At 36.6% G+C, this 18,211-nt stretch overlaps 1 protein-coding gene across 1 annotated transcript; it reads left to right on the top strand.

The window, feature by feature from the left end:
• Positions 1 to 8,018: 8,018 nt before the first annotated feature.
• Positions 8,019 to 9,495, top strand: LOC117021944 (hsc70-interacting protein-like). The gene has a single exon (XM_033105350.1). It carries the CDS (start codon positions 8,105 to 8,107, stop codon positions 9,212 to 9,214), a length of 1,110 nt encoding a protein of 369 aa, XP_032961241.1. The 5' UTR covers positions 8,019 to 8,104; the 3' UTR covers positions 9,215 to 9,495.
• The last annotated feature ends 8,716 nt before the right edge of the window (positions 9,496 to 18,211 follow it).

Here is an 18,211-nt window from a genome sequence, read left to right as displayed (position 1 = left end):
CTGTGGTCTATTCTCAATACCACTGCCAGAGTAATCTTTTAAAATGTCAGATTATGTCACTGTCCTACTTAAATCTTTCTAATGGCTTCCTATCTCATGCCAAAAACCTTGTAATAGCCTGCATGACCCAATATGATCAGCTTTTACTATAACTCTTGTATCATTTCTTTATGTTCTTTTCTGGCTTACTCTGCTCAGATTCATTAGCATCTTTGCCCTTTTTTAAACACTGAAGCACGTTCAGCCTCAAAGTCTTAGCACATGCTATTGCTTTTGCCTGGAATGTTCCTCAGATGTTCATGCCATTTGCTCCTTCACTCTCTTTAGGTCTTTCCTCAAATGTCACCTGATGAGAGTATTCACCCATAACCACTGTAGACATAAAAAGTTTCTCACATAGAAATTCACTCTCTCTCCACTTACTTTATTCTTCATCATTGCCCTCATCCCTACCCACAATTTATATTTATTTTGTTTATTTCCGTCATACCCACTAAAATGTTGTTCCATGATCACAAGAACTTTTAGTGTTTATTGTTAAATCCATAGTCTAGAATAGTAACACAGCCATAAAGCAGGTGTTCAATTAATATTTGAATGAATGATTAAATATATTCAACTGTTTATTGTCAGCTCATCCAATGTTTTGAGTGCAAATCAATTCTCCAATTCAGATTCGTTTTTCAGTAAATATCAGAGGAAACCATAGCAAGTCCCCCATATTCTATCACTAACATGGGTTCTCATGACAGTGATGTCAATGACGATAATGATACTATGAAAATGATAATATTAGGTTGGCGCAAAAGTAATTGCGGTTTAAAAGGGTAATTGCAAAGACCGCAAATACTTTTGCGCCAACCTAATATTTATTAAACATCAATGATAACTTAAAAATAAGAATTATCTCTAATTTTCACACAACTCCGCAAGTCATATATCGTCATCCCCAGTTTACAGATAAGGAAGTTAGAGTTCAGAAATGTTATGTGGTTATGTGGTTCATCTAATGAGTGTCTGAGCTGGGATTGGCATCCAGCTACTTCCGGCTCCACTGTTCACATTTTACAATCCCTATCCTTATCATTCACTACTGCCTTTTTAGCAGCCTTGATTCTTTACTGCTTTTTATTTAAAAAAAAAATGGTTTCTGAAAACCAAATATAAAAAATGTACAATAAACAATAACATATATAATTATTTACTAATACTATTGCTCATGATTGGCAATGTCTAAGAGGAAGAACACTTAAAAAATGTCTCAAATAGAAAGTTTAAAGATAATTTAGTCCAACTTCTTTATCTAGTCCAACTTCTGTATTTTATAGGAAACTGAGATCCACAGAGGCTTATCTGCTTAAAGTTGGCTTACCGGAGTGGGAAGGTTTGGGTGACAGGGTCAGAAGCAGCGTTTTACAAGTCAGATAACCTGGTTCAAAGCTAGGTTCTACCTCTTGTGTGTGACTTGGGACAAGATTCTCAACCTCTCTCACCCTTGGTTTCCTCACTTTGGAATGGGGATAATATCTAATTTATAGAGTTGTTTTGCAAAATATGATTTGTGTGTGTGTGTGTATGTGTGTGTGCGATTATATATATATATATACACACACAGAGGTGTCAAAAAATATATGCACATTTTAAGAAAGGAAAAAACTTTATTAAAATTGTAATTCTCAATATATATCCATAACAAAAGATGAATACAAGTCACGTTTGACTCCTGCAATTACTAGAGGTGCTCAAAGTGGTTACCATCGGCATCCAGACACTTCTGATCACGGCAAACTACTGCCTGAGCAACACTAACTAAAGTGTCCACTTGTATATGTGTGTGTGTTTTTGGCACCTATGGTATACACACATATAACCTAGCACATTACAGCTATTATTACATAGTAAAGCTATTATAAGAGCTCTGATCCTCTAACACTCAGTCAAATATATCTTATAAATCATTCTTTTCCTCAAACAGAACAAAATATTAACCTCCACAGGAAGGTGCCTACTGTTGAGTCAGTGTTCAATCCCAAAATCCAATTTTTCATTTTTCTTTAAGACTATGGTTTAAACAGCGGGGACCCAAATGACAATACCAGGGATATTTTCTCTGTTTTCTAATTTTGGTGCAGCACTGACTGTAATTGTGGCTTTCTAAGAAGGACATGAGAGAATGAAAAAAGGAAAAATGGAGACTTTCGAGGTGATGGAATGAATGAACACTCTCAAACACATAAACGTGTTTGCGCTAAATTCTTAAGTAGCTCAAAAGTATATTTAAAAATATGAATATATATTTTTCAGGGTTTATCAAATTTCTTCAGTAACAACAGAAACGGTGCTCAGAAGGAAAGGAAAATAATACTTTGGTTATGTTTATTAATGTGCTTCAGGGCTAAATTCAAAACTCCCTTCCACATAGTAAACACAGCCAGTTTCTCATGAAATTACAGGACAAGAAGATTAAAAAGACAATGATACTTGAAAAATAATCAAAAGAACTAAGTAAATGTGCCTATGCCCAGCTTAAAACCTTTCCATGGCTTCCCACAAACCTAAGGAGAAAACTCACACTCCTTGGCATGGCATCAATGCCCCTCCGGATTGAGCCTCTCTCTATGTGCTGCTCAGTCTTCATTTTTTGTCTCCCTACTCCTTTACGCTCAATGTCAGCCTCCAGGCCATCATAAATGCTGTTCCCTCTGCCTGGGACATGTCTTAATAGAAGAAAACAAAATGAAGATGCAACTTCAAGCTCTGGCAGAAGCAAGATGAGCTTTTTGAAGTGAGGGAATTGTTTTAATAAGTGGAAATTGTACTAATGGTTTGGAGCAAGCAAACCTGCATTTGACAATTCAACCATTTAGCAAATTACGGCATGTAAAGTTAATTAAAAATACACAGTGGTAGAAACTGATTGCCGCCATGCAAAATCTGAGGTAATTCAAAAAGAATTTTAAAATTATATTACTCAGTCAACTAGATTATAAAAACATGTGGTTTGCACATAGGTTATGTCCAGAACTTCATTTTGTAGTCCTTTACCTCATAGCCATGAGGAAATAAAAAACTGTACTGAGGCTGCCATTTTACACATCACACTGTAAATGATATACTGAAGAAGCGTTTGAAATGAACTAGACCACAGGATTAACATATGCCTTTGTGACATGAAGGACACCTCTTAAATATTTGTAAGTTTCGAAATGATTATCACGGTTCCTTTATAAATAGGTTTTGACCAAATGTTAATGTGCAATCTAGTTACTGGGTAATCGATTTTTGAAAGTGTTCAAGTCTTGAATCACTGCACACACTCATGTGCGTATGCCCACACATACACTTATACACACACACAGACTGAAAGTAGTTATGCAAAACTAATATTTTTGTGGAGGTAGAATTTTAGGTTTATCAAAATCCCCTAGTTTTCTTTGTCATAGTAAAATTATTTTTGTAACAGAAGCCATGGTCTTAGTCCTGCCACACACTGGCTGTATAATTTGGGCAAGTCCCATAACCTTTCTTCGCTTCATTTAGAAAATTGAGATCATAATTCTGACTTCACAAGATTGATATAAGGATTAAATGATACATTTTATTTGAAAGAATCCAGTGAACTCTAAAGCAGAATACAAAATAAATTATTATAATGTTATTAATATGCAAATATTCTCATATCAAATGTCGCCTCCTCAGAGAGAGAACCTCCCCATGTCTTTATCTAAAATAGCACAACTCTCAGCAAAAACAAGTCACCCCGATGCCCTTATCAGATTTGTTTTCCTCACAGCACTTCTCACTCTCTGAAATTATTATTTATAATTGGTTTAGATGCTTATTCTTTTCCCACTAGAATATAAGTTTCTTGAGGGCAGAAGTTTTGCTTAGTAATTGCTGGATCCCCAGCTCCTAAGAAAATACCCAGCTGAAAACGGGCACTCAGTAAATATCTATGAAAGGAGGAAACAAGGGAAGGCAGTATCTATGCGAGTGTCATTTCCTCATCTCCTCAAAAAGAGATTAACACAAATGGCCAGAGAGAAAACTTATAGCAGGTCAGCTGGAAAGGATGAACTGGGCAGCTCTGTGGTTAGTGATTTAGTTTACCCTCAGTCCTCAGAATTCAGTACTAAATCCCAGAGGAAACCATATAGTCTATTTAAGGAAAATGATTTTTAGTGCTATCTCCCCTAAGCACAAATCTATCCTCATATCAAAATAAAGTGAACTGTAAACTCTATTCTTAAGCTGTTGCTTTGTACAACTGTCTGATCCTGATATTCTTTTCTTCTGGTCTAAGTGTTTGTGTTTGCTCATTCCTCTCTAGCGGATTTTAAAATCCAAATCACTGCAGTAATTCATTTTTTATTGTTCTCTTGCTCAGCTTCAACACATGTACAGTAGTAGCGTTCACTCTTCAGGGGGATAATGGCATTTTTGGAGATTTTACTGTAGTCATTACTCTTGCTTCTTTATTAAGAGACTTGACTTTAATCTTCTGCTTTAGCTATGTGGTTTATCTTATGAATATTAATATACAACCCAAAGGGATCTATCCAGTGAATATGAATTAGAGAGGGCTTTTTTATACTGAAGAAAGAGAAAGCCATTTTCTGGTTTGCACATCTTTCTGGGGTGTACGAGCTCTAATTTAATCAGCATGTAGTCATCACGTATGCCACCAGCACTCCAGGCCACGAAGTAATTGAAATGATTCAAGCTTGTTTAATAAAGTAATTTCAATTATAGCAGGAGTTGAGTCAGAAAATGTCAGCCGTACAAAGTTTATGCTGCTGGAATCAGCAATAGGGCACCAAATGTTCATGAAGAAAGCGCCATTGTAGAAATGAGTTGTACTTTTTCAGGCTTTGAAATACTATTGTTCATATGAGACTAGCTTCTCTTGGGTGACCTGTTAGTCAAGGAAGCCCAGTTTCATTTTGTCTAGAATACGGTATAAAGAAATTCACTTGTAGCCAAGAACTCAGAACTGAGCCAGTCAGAAAGTCCGCCATCTTTTCTCTAAACATCACCAGCCTCAGACACTTCACCACAGTCTCCACCGCTGCCTCATGCCTCAGTCAAAGTGATCATTAATATTTGGAGCCATTGATGACAAAAGATAGCTCTACATCCTCTCTTTCAAACTATTTGAAAGAAAATTCCACAAATTTTCATTAAAAAACATGATTGAATATTGCACATATTTAAATTTATACTTTCCATCACCAAATAAAAATTTTAGAAGTTTTCCATATAGTGGTGTTTGTCTTTCATAAATGATAAACTCTAATATGTTTCCCATTCTCTTCTTGTTCTTCCTCTTTTCCATTATTTGCTTTATCCTCCTGCCAGTGCTTCTCTTAGCATATTTTCCCCCATTTAAAGGCTTGTATAGTTCTTTAATTCCCAAATTATGATTCTATTGTTCTTGTTTTGTTCACCCTTTTCTTTAAAAGACTTCTTTTTATATACAGATAGCTAGCTTTTACTTACCATCATCCTGGTATCTGGTGCCATTTCCTACCCATACTGTTGAGTAAACAGACAGCTGGACCATCTGCAATTTACCATCACATAACCCAAAAGGCCTTGTTAAATTCTCTTTATGCAGGTTTCTCTATTCTCCTCCAAATAACAATTCTCTCACCTTGATCACATTTGGTTTAGGTCAATTTATTCGTATAAACAATGCTCTATTTTAAATATGAAGTCACAGTTGCCTCCAAAGACAATAGGACACGTGCTGGTTTCAACACTGCCATTGAATCTTCTTTTCATCTAGTTCTGGGAACCAATATCCATGGACAGTAGAGAGGTCTGTTATTATGCTAAATCAAGATAATTTAAATCTGCTCTGAAAGTACACCTTCCTATGCTTCCTCCTACTAGGGATGTCTATTGATCAACTACAGCTATCTCATAGCTCAGACAGTCCAACTTCAACTGAGAAAGTGAGGACAAGCAGCGAGATAATAATTAGCATCCCGTGTATTTTTTAAAATATATGTGTGGCGTAAAGGATAGTCATCTCACATCTTACCAGAGTCAGCAGGAGAATTAAATATAATCAGACAGGTTTTTTGTTTGTTTGTTTGTTTTTTACAAAGGCTAAAAATTCCCCGAAGTTGAGCATTAGGATTCTCAAGTGAGATTTCTTCTTATGAGTTGGGGCCATTTCGTTTTTTCTCTAGAAACATTGCCAAACATATATTGGAAGCCACTGGGATTACATGAGTTAATATATAAATATTTTCTCTCAGCAAAACTTTTAGTTTAACCTTTCTTTCTTTAAAATTTCTACTTCCTAACTCCTCATTGATCTGTTCTCCACCCTAGCTAAATAATACTCTCAGGTAAAAACGATAAAGAATAAAAGGCTTCTGGTTTATGTAATACCTTCCCTTTATAATCCTCAAAAGAGTGTGTAAATGCAAGATCATTATGAGTCCAACTTTATAGATGGGGAACTTGAGGTTCAGAGAGGGTAAACAGCATTATCAAGGTTAGGCAGCAGTTCGGTTTGAAAGAACTCAGTTCTCCTAAATTTTAATATGCCTCATTACTCAGAAGGCCATGCTACTGCTTTAGTAAGAAAAATGTGCTTTTATATGTATCGACACTTAAACTTTCCCTGCGTAGCCCTTTAGAAAAAGAGAAGAAATTAAAGGTTCGAATTCTTTTTTTGGAATGAAATGCTTATAACAATGGTATTCTTTGCTAAATACTCTAATTTTTATACCATCTCAGAAGAAATCCTTCTATATTCAGAGGATTTCTGATATGCTGAGCTAATGATACCCACTCCTTTCTGAATAACAATATCTACTTCTGCTCCTTTTATGGCTGTGAAAATGACTTTTTTTTAGCATGACATGTAAAGTTTCTAAAGAGTAATAGTTGAATTCAGAATAGAAATGCAGGCAAATTGCTAAAATCATGGACAGATAGCTATATATAAAGAGTCTTTTCAATGTAAATCTTCCCAGGAGAGAAAATGCAACAAAATTAAAAAGAAAAAAATTGTTTCCTTCTGATGCAATCATCCTTGAAGTTGTATGAAGTAGGCAGAAATGGGTGCGCTGCCAATTCTTATGGAACAACTGGAGAAAGAAGAGTGATGCGCAGCCCTCACAGAGGTGCAAGAGGAGGTGTCAACCTCTTCTGTCTTCTGTCTGGCTTCTCATAATTAATGAGAATTCACTGAGGCCCAGGAGGTCTTTGTCCACAACTTTCAACTGTGGGTAATATTAGGACCCACACATCCCAATGCTACATTAAATGTTGCTTTCAAAATGACATCTCAATTTCAGCCAGTTCTCTGCCTGTCTATAAGCATACACATTGTCTGATGATGTCGTGGACCCAGTGGATTTATTATCGTAATAATAGTGGAGAATAAAATTAACTTCTGTAATTTGCTGACATTTGCATTTGTTGTAATTTGAAGACACATCTGATAACCTACAGACTAGCCTGAGTAATAATCACACTCTTTAAGTCCCCATTTTCACCCACCCTCAGAAAACTTCAACTTCCACGTTAGAGAGAATAATATCAATGTCATCCAGCCCAAATTATTTTCTATTCACCATCTCCCATACACTTTCTACATGCAACCATGCCAACCATATCTGTATCCATACACAGCCATACCTCCCACTCTCGCCTCTGGTGGGAAAATTTCCCTTCCTCTGATCAGAGGAACTGATGGTCATCAAAATCTGTCTTTCTGAGTAAAGCACTCAACGCAGACGATTGTTGCACAATCATTTTGATATTGGTCTGCACTAAATTTACGAGACTTAGATGTAAGTCTCTCCTGCATGGTAACTATGAAAGTCCCCTGACTGTTCCCAGGTCAGAACCTCTAACTTTTCAATGATTGTTACTATTATTGTTACATAGAATGGGTAGTCCATAGAAGTTTGTGGATGATGTGGTACTAGTGAGTCCTCTCCTACAGCAAAAATTGGACTGGCTTCTCTGTTTTGAAATATTCATTCCTGCCCCTTCCACACGGTCACGCTGAGCTAGTGCCCAGGCCTGGAATCGGGCTGCAGCCTCAGCCGCGCCCGCCGCCTCCCGCCGCTTGCCGACCATGGACCCCCGCAAAGTGAGCGAGCTTCGGGCCTTCGTGAAAATGTGTAAGCAGGACCCGAGCGTTCTGCACACCGAAGAAATGCGCTTCCTGAGGGAGTGGGTGGAGAGCATGGGCGGTAAAGTACCACCTGCTGTTCATAAAACTAAATCAGAAGAAAATATCAAGGAAGAAAAAGCAGATAGTAAGAAGGCGGAGGAAAACATAAAGACAGATGAACCATCAAGTGAGGAAAGTGATCTAGAAATTGACAATGAAGGTGTGATTGAACCAGACACTGATGCACCTCAAGAAATGGGAGATGAAAACGTAGAGATAACCAAGGAGATGATGGATCAGGCAAATGATAAAAAAGGGGCTGCCATTGATGCCCTAAATGATGGTGACCTACAGAGAGCCATTGACTTGTTCACAGATGCCATCAAGCTGAATCCTCGCTTGACCATTTTGTATGCCAAGAGAGCCAGTGTCTTCATCAAATTACAGAAGCCAAATGCTGCCATCCGAGACTGTGACAGAGCTATTGAAATAAACCCTGATTCAGCTCAGCCATACAAGTGGCGAGGGAAAGCACATAGACTTCTGGGCCATTGGGACGAATCAGCCCACGATCTTGCCCTTGCATGTAAATTGGATTATGATGAAGATGCTAGTGCAATGCTGAAAGAAGTTCAGCCAAGGGCTCAGAAAATTGCAGAACATCGGAGAAAGTATGAGCGGAAACGTGAAGAGCGAGAGATCAAAGAAAGAATGGAAAGGGTTAAGAAGGCTCGGGAAGAACATGAGAGAGCCCAGAGGGAGGAAGAAGCCAGACGACAATCAGGAGCTCAGTATGGCTCTTTTCCAGGTGGCTTTCCTGGGGGAATGCCTGGTAATTTTCCTGGAGGAATGCCTGGAATGGCAGGGGGCATGCCTGGAATGGCAGGAATGCCTGGGCTCAGTGAAATTCTTAGTGATCCAGAGGTTCTTGCAGCCATGCAGGATCCAGAAGTTATGGTGGCCTTCCAGGATGTGGCCCAGAACCCGGCAAATATGTCAAAATATCAGAGCAACCCAAAGGTGATGAATCTCATCAGTAAATTGTCAGCCAAATTTGGAGGTCAAGCGTAACGCCCTTCTGACAAATAAAGCCCTGGCTGAAGGAAAAGCAATGGAGATCACCCAGTGGATGTCGCAATAATACAAACCAGTGTACCTCTGACCTTCTCATGAAGAAAGCTGGGGTGCTTTGAAGAGAATCCCTACCCCTCTGCCCCAAATGCAGCTGTAACATTTTACAGTGCTTTGCCATAGGGTATTTGTTCAGATAATGTTTTCCTACTAGAAATTACAAACTTTAAACACTTTTAAACCTTAAAAATATTTAAAAACAAATTAAAAGGGTATGTAAAACCCTAAAAAAAAAAAAGAAATATTCATTCCTTAAAGCTGGGAGAGGGCAGGTCTTTCGAGAGCACTGGGCAAGAAATTATATATTTTCAAAGAACGAAAATGAAATTTAAATGAATATCAAGAGAATCTTTGAGGAGAAACTGAGTAAGCAGAAGGCAGTGCAAAAAAAACCTGGGCATAAGAAAAGATGTTTTCTTATAGGCTTTTTCATTGGCTGTAGGGAAGAGAGAAGGGCGTGTTTTAGATTCAATGTTTGAAACACACCTCAGAGTATGTTTAGCACCATCAGGTAGAGTCTTTCTGCCCCTTTAGTGGTCTCCCTGAGTCACATTGTCCAAACTCTCCCAAATGAAGGTGACTGTCCCACCTCAGCTAGCAATTGCTCTGACTACCAAAACCTTCCTCAGCACTGGAGACAGGTTTACTTGTCTTTCTAAATCTATGCCTCACATAAATACCAAGACTGTCAAACTCCACACAAGAATGAAGCCTCCTTTCTCTTAGAGAATGGATGTGTCCATACATGATACCTAACTTTGGGGACACTAGATAGTAGTGACCCTAGAGGTTCTTCTGCCCCATCCAAAAACAGACCTCAAGGCAGAGGCACTTCTCATACTCTCCATTGGCAGCACATGGGATTTGCCCATTTATTAGACTTGTAATTACCAGGCCCATGTAGGTGCAGTTAAAGGCATTTTTCTCGCATTTGTCACTTTAAGAAAAGGGACTTTTATAGAAATTGTTCTTTCTTATACAATCTAATCCAAAATCCACTAATTTCCTCTTTCCATTCATCTTCCAGAAATCCTATACCTAAGACAAATGGGATTTAGTACAGCATGCTTTCAATGATACCACAATGAGCAAGACTATTTCAAGAATTCTATTCATCAATTTTAAATAAATATTATGATATTAGCACTTAAGCAATCTAAAGTGATTTTCCTGAGCAGATCTCAAGCTTTTTAGCAACACAAACATATTAAATCTCCTAATTCCCTTGAAAAACAAGCTAAGAAGCCTGAGCTAAACCACAATTTCAGTAATGCAAGTGCATGGCAGGTCAGCTGGAAATGGCCCATCTCTTAAAAGAAAAAAGGTGGTGGGGAGGGAATTATGGTAACAGCAAATTAATTGAAGTACTAGCACTGTCTCATCCATTTCCAAGTCCAGAGTACCTGGAAATGTTGGGTAACAGTGAAGGATTCATTTGTTCATCATTCAGATATCTAAGAACTATTTGCTATGTGGCTATAGGGTGCTGAGCACTGGATTAGACCGTGGAGATATAATGAAGAAAAGCCCCTTCTTTGGGAGGTATGCAATCCATTAGAGCAGAAAAAGCTGTTTGGGGGAAAAAAAAACAATAATAAAATACCACATAATGAGTAAAATAATAGAAGTGTATCTGGAACACAGAGACAGGATGTAGAAGATAGTGGATAACTTTGTGTAAGGGAATGAAAAGATATCCAAGACAAAGATTGCCCTAAAATGCAATATCCAACTTGGAAGGTTGAGTAGGAGTTTGACGCTGTTTTCAGTATTCTCTTTCTAAAGAAAAGGTATCTTGTTGAGAGTAAGGAATGCATTGCAACAAATTTTCCCGGCTTCCCTGAAGACAGACTGAAAGATCTATGTGAATGTTAGAAGATAATGGCCCTGACTGCCTCAATCTGCTATTTTAAGTGTGGTGTTGTAAGGGCCTAAACAGTAAATCACAGAAAAGTATCTCTTTTTATAAAGATATGAATGTCCTACGGTCTCTGTTTGTTCTACTTTCATGGCTGCTTACAAAACAGAGATGGAGTTAGAGCAGGAAAAATGCCTAGCCCTTTCATTTTACAAATGAGGAGATTATGGCGCTGAGAAGTTTGTCTTCAAACTCACAGATTGTGAAAGAAAAGTCCATAAACGTCAACCGTAACTGAAAAATAAAATAAAAATTAAATTAAATTAAAAAACAAGAAGAGTCCAAAATCCAGAGAAACCAATCATATTGAACTCTTATTCTACTGAGAACCTCAAAGACCACAGGTCACTCTCTTTTTCCAGCCAAACACTAAAGAGTTAATCATACACGTCCTTATTTCACATATACTATGAGCTGCTTAAGGGCAGTGTCTCAAGATAGAAAGGTGTCACTGCAGAAACAAATAAACCCAAAAATCACAGTGGTTTAAAGCAACAAACATTTATTTTTCACTCACATAAAGTCTGGTGTACGTGGTGGGCAGTTCCAGCTCTCTTCCATTCAATGATTCAAGGATCGAGACTCTATCTTATGATACCATCATCTCAATATTGGCTTCCAAGTTTGCCACATCAGGGTAAGAGGGAGATTGTGGGGTCACATTTAACTCTTAACTGTCTCAGCCCAGCTAAATGTTCACAGTCCATTGGTCAGAACTAGTTACATGGCTCCAACTCAACTGCAACAAAAGCTGGATAACATAGGGAATTATATGAATATTTGATGAGCACTAAGACTATGTCATCTCATGGAATCTCCAGAACTAGCACAGTGTATGGCACAGAACATGTGTAACAAAAGTATATTGAACAAATGAAGAATCCATTATGGTCAAGGTACTTTTTAACACTGTCAAGGGATATAAAAATATACATGAAATAATCGCTGTGTTTGAGGAGGTGAAAACCTAACTGTGAAATACAAATACACACCCAAACCAAATAAAATTAACCATCCACAGCAATGAGGACTAAAATAACAAGTGAGTGATCTTCAAGATAAAAGCAAAGAGAAATCAAGACTTAGAGTGGTTTGGAAACCCAATTCTCTATTTATTTATATCTTGAACTGAAAACATTCCTTTCAAAAGATCCAAAAGCTATTTGCCTCAGAATATTATTTTAACCCCAAGCCAAAAAAATTATGAAAGAATAAAATATAGTTTCAAACATTTTGGAATCCAGTTGCAAACATGGGGACAGTGTTTATGGATCCTTTCTAAAGTTTTTTTTTTCCTCTAAAGAAACAGAATACTTCCAGAGCTTAGCATTGTCTATTCCATATTCATACATTATAGCTCCATACCAGGGCAAATGACCTAACCCCCACTAATCTATATCCAGACTTCCTAAGTGTAGTAGCAATAGGAGGTGACTGACAAAGGACAACAGAGTATATTTTTCATAGAAATTCCAGAGAATTTTGAGTAATATATGAGTTCTTTGAAAAGTATTCATCATTTTCTGGCCAAATGCTAGCCCTTTTTTACAACACATTATTAACCTTAAGTACAGGAAATTAAGAACCAACTATAACATTTTATAGCAACATTTTAGCCCAATCTCAAATTCAAAAGTTTGCAAATGCCAGGTGTGTAAACTGATACATTTCTGAAAAATCAATTTAGCAATATGCAGAGTCTTTAAAATGTTCATATGTTATGACAACTAATTCCTTTATAAAAATCAATCCTAAGGTAATGCTGACAAAGATTTCATCATGAGAATATTTATGCAGCATTATTTATCATTGGGAAAAACTTCTGACAACCTAAATGTCCAATTCTAGGAAAATGAATAAGCAAATTAAATTACATCTATATATGGGAATATTATGCAATCATTAAAACAGATGGTTATGAATTCAGCATCATTTATCAAAATTTCCAATGATCTATCCTTTGAGCCAATATGTTTATCCCTAGGTCTCTATTCTGCAGAAAAGCTTTTCCAAATGTGCAAAAAATGTTTGCACAAAGATGTTTGTTGCACATTTTTATAATACAAACATTGAAAAACATGGATTAGAGATTATTTAAATAAAAGTAAATCTATAAATGCTAACAAAGAAAGTTCAAAATAGACTATTGTTAGGAGAAGATAAATTGTAAAATAATAAATATACCAAAAATTTCATACTGAAAAAAAGTTAATTACCTATTTATCAACCAATAACTTGGGTTTGATTGGGGAAGTAGCTTTCTTTTTTTAATTTTATACACCTGTGTATGTTAATGTTTTATCATGATCATGGGTTGTTTTAATTTAAATTTAAATTTTTCATTTTAAAGCTTAGTAATAATATACACAGAGACAAAGAGAAAGGGCTACTGACAACTTTTAGTTATATGAAAAAAATGCTTGTAACTGAATGTTAAATTGAAAACATGGGCATAGTATGATGTAAGCTGTGTAAAACTATCATAGTAAAAACACTGGAAAGAGAGAAATATGTCAGAATACTGACAGTGCTTTCCTCTTGGTACTAGGACTGTTGGTCGGAGGGTTGATGGAAACATAGTTCTGCTTCCTACATTGTTATGTACATTTTGCATCCCACAAAACGTGCTAATTGTACAATCAGGGAATGGGAGAGAGCTAAAAAACAGAAGCAAATATTTAAACAAGAGAAAACATCAAGGTCAGCATAAATGAAAAAGTATCAGAGAAGTAGCACTCTTTTTTCCTATAGATGCTCCTCATTAAAATCCCTTCTTCCATTAGGTCATCTATCGTGCAGTCCTACATTTTCATGTAAATAACTATGAGCCTTTGTTTCTTGAAACCAGCTGATGCAACTAGAATAGTGTGCAACCAATTTTTCTCTAGCCCTTGTGCTGCTTTAAATCACAGCCACAAATTATTTGATACTTCTCTCCTAACAGTCCCCACCCTTTGAATCTGGCCAGGTTTGTGACTACGTTAATGAATAGAACTTGTGGAAGTGATACTAAGTACTTCTGAGGCTAGATCATCAAAGGTCATATAGTTTTCTTTCTTCTCTGGCACACATACTCCTGGAGCCTTGAATTGCCAAGTAACTCTGACTACATTGAGGCCACCATGTTGTGAAGAAATCCAGACTACATGGAAAGGACACAGGTAGACAGACCAGTCAGATGTCCCAGCTGAGCCAAGCCTTCCATTTCTCCCAGCCCAATCCATTTATTCATTGCCAGACACGTAAATGAGGAAGCCTCCAGAGGATTCAAGTCCCCAGACATTCTAGTCTTCCCAAGACACCAGACATTGTACAACAGAGGCAAGATATCCAGTCTGTGCTCTGTCCAAATTCCTAACCCACAGAATCCATGTGCAAATAAAATGTTATGGTCTTATGCCTATACATTTTCGGATGATTGTTATGTAGCAATAAATAAGTGAATCATACGTTATCCTGCCTGACATGATTTTTAATAAAGTCAATAAAATTTTTCTCAATATAGAAAGATATTTTTCAAGGGTTTTTCACATGCTTCTAGTAACTTTAAAATAAAATAGTTCTTTATTCATTGCTTGAATGATTCATTGAATGACTGGATCATATTAATATTTGTTTCTAAGTTAGGAATTTAGATAATGATAAAAATATTAATCTTCCATCTATTTGAATATAATTCCCACTTAATAATAAAAGCAGCATGTATAGATTTTTAAGAGTTTTACATTATTGATTTTAAACCTCCCAATATTTTGATCCATTAGGTACCATTAGTATCTTCTCATTTTAAAGTTGAATAAGAGAAGTTAAGCAACTTACCTAGAGTCACACACTAGTAAATGGCAAAGCCAGGATTCAACCCAGGCAGTTTGTAGCCAGAACCTTTGCTTTAAACAACTTAACTAAATTCCCTCTCTTCCTCTCTTTCTGTTCAACATACAGATAAGATGCCAGGAAACACACATCACAGAGCTAGCTGTGGACACAGGCCAGTAATTTTATAGCTTTGCCAACTGAAGGCTAGGTCACGTTGCTATGTTACTACTATTTCTTGTGGAAAAGACAAAAATAAAATCCTGAGGTCTAAAGCATAAAAGAGAGCAAAGAAAATAACAGAAACAAAAGGTAGAGATGGAGCCCTTGTGCATGGACCCAAGTGAGAGACCAAGAATTTCCAGAATGAGCGATTCTATCAGTGTCCGTTTTGGAGCATTTATTTAAATATCTTTTTTAAAGAAGCAAGGAAAAAAAGGAGAAAGGAGGGAGGAGGTTGAGAAAGAGGAAAGGAAGGAAGGATGGAAGGCAACAAGTTTAGTAAGAATGGAATAGTTGAAGAGATTCAAAGCCAGTGTACAAGTATGTGAGGGAGGAAAGTAAAATGAAAAAATAAATAGCTGAAAATAGAAAACCAATTATAAATCCAGTTTGGAGGCTTAAAAGGGACTTCAAAGAAGGCATAAAAATAAGAGTATTCTACCATTAAATAAATTCAGATCATGAACAAATTTCCCTTCAGTTAATTTCAGTGGGGAGAAATGCTCTGCAGTGGTGGGCAGAAAAGGAAACATGTGTGCATCTGGAAATTTTATAGGACTAAGTTGAGAGGCTGGTTATTTAATAACCTGTGACCCAATTATATCTAAATCTATTTCAGATTCTGTGTGCAGTGAAGGAACTAACACGACAAATAAGATGGAAGGGGGTAGAATGTGTTAACATTTAAGAAAATATAATTTCAACATGAATAATTCTGATTTATTCAGGAAAGAGGAACTTAATCTTTTTTTTAACTTAATCTTTAAAAAGAACATGAAAAGTCAAACAAATTTAAGAAAACTAATAAGAGGCAAAACACAAAACTTTACAGAAAACTACTCAGTCCTTAAGGAAGCTACATTTAAAAAATAATACAATAGTTATCATACATAAATTTTCATTTTTTATTGTTAACATGTAAAAAAAAAACACCACTTTTAAACATTCTTTAATAATAACAAGCAGAAAAGACTTCTAGAAACCTGCTTCTTTTGGAAGTGTTAATGAATTAAAATGAAGAACTTTGCAATATAAGCAGAATTCACCCTAAATATTAAACCATTTACTAAATATTTATTGAGTACTTATTATGTATCAGATACACTATTAAGGTACTGAGAATCTAACAAATAACTGACTTAAATCCTCTTCAAATGCAAATAAAAACCACAATGCGATATCACCTCACCCCAGTCAGAATGGCTATCATCAACAAGACAAACAGTAACAAGTGTTGGAGAGGCTCTGGAGAAAAAAGAACCCTCAGACACTGTTGGTGGGAATGCAGACTGGTGCAGCCACTATGGAAGGCAGTGTGGAGGTTCCTCAAAAAATGAAGAATAGAACTATCATATGACACACTAATCCCTTTCCTGGGTGTCTAGCCAAAAAATCTGAAAACATTTATCCTTAAAGAAATATATGCTCCAATGTTCGTTGCAGCTTTATTTATGGTGGCCAAGACATGGAAACAACCAAAATGTCCTTCGATAGATGAATGGATAAAGAAGTTGTGGTACATATACACAATGGAATACTATTCGGTGGTAAGAAAAGGTGAAATAGAACCATTTGTGACAACATGGATGGACTTGAGATTATAATGCTAAGCGAAATAAGTCAGACAGAAAAAGTAGAGAACCATATGATTTCACTGATATGTGGTATATAAACCAAAAACCACAAAAGAACAAGACAAACAACTGAAAGAACAAAAACTCATAGACATAGACAATAGTTTAGGGGTTACCAGAGGGTAAGGGGGGTGGTAGATGAGGGTAAAGGGGATCAAATATATGGTGATGGAAAGAGAACTGACTCTGGGTGGTAAATACACAATGTGAGATATAATAATGTATTACAGAACTGTACACCTGAAATCTATGTAACTTTACTAACAATTGTCACCCGAATAAACTTTAATTTAAAAAAATCCTCTTCAAACATTTCTCAAAGAATATGATAGGAGGAAAAAATCTCTAGTGCATCAATCCTTGGTTTAAGGTATAAAAAATGTGGGTCAGTTTTCCAGTGCCCCTTCTTGTATCTAATACTAAATGTTTTGCTGCCATAGGAGAAATAGTCATTCATGGTCTACAATCAATACCATTTTATCCATGCAAATTTCCAAAGGTTGTGGAGAATGTCAGTCCAATAGCATAAAAGGCTACTAGTCCCAGAGAAAAAAATCTTGTGAACAGAGTCCTAGAATGAGAATATAAGTCAGCTGCTCACCGCAGTACCATACTAGTCACTAACTGCATGTAATCTTTAAACCCCAATAAAATAAAGAACACTAATAAAACTTCAGTTTCATTTCATAGGTGAAGAAGGCCAAGAAATGTTTAGTAATTAAACTGAGGCTAAAAACCTAGGCCTGTTCACTTTCTACTTGCTATTTCATGCTGCCTTCTATTTTTCTTATCTGCTATCAGCACTTTACATGAGGAGGAGCTCCTGCATTTGTAGATTAAAAAAAAAAAAAAAATCCAACCCAAACTTGAGTAAAAATAGGAGATTTATTGTGTAAAGTCCAGTAGCAGCAGAGATTCAGGCATAGGTAAGTCCAGGGACTGGATTTATGTTGTTGCTAGTTGGTTACTACTCTCTTCATCTCTTGATTTTGCTTATCTCTATGGCTCCATTCTCAGGCTGGTTCTCCCCTCATAGTCACACACAAGACCTTCAGTTGTCCTATCAAAATTCCTGGGATTTTATCTTATTTGATCAACTTGGGTCAAATGGTAATTCTCAGTATCTAGAGAGCAGAGTCAGCCCCACCCATACCACAGAGTGAGGGTGAAAGAGGAATGATTCTACCCTAAGAAGACCAGGATGCTGATATCAGAAGACTAGAAAATAGATGCTGGGCAAGCAAAAAATCTGACATCTGTGGCTGCTTAAATAGCCCTATCTATATATGTCATTTGTGTTGCCACACAGCATCCTAGCCGTCTGTCTCCTTGTACCTGCGCCTAAAGAAA

This window comes from Rhinolophus ferrumequinum, chromosome 5 (assembly GCF_004115265.2).
Source record: "Rhinolophus ferrumequinum isolate MPI-CBG mRhiFer1 chromosome 5, mRhiFer1_v1.p, whole genome shotgun sequence".
Taxonomy (NCBI): domain Eukaryota; kingdom Metazoa; phylum Chordata; class Mammalia; order Chiroptera; family Rhinolophidae; genus Rhinolophus; species Rhinolophus ferrumequinum.
Note: the sequence above shows the minus strand (reverse complement) of the source record. Positions and strands in the feature narration are given on the sequence as shown.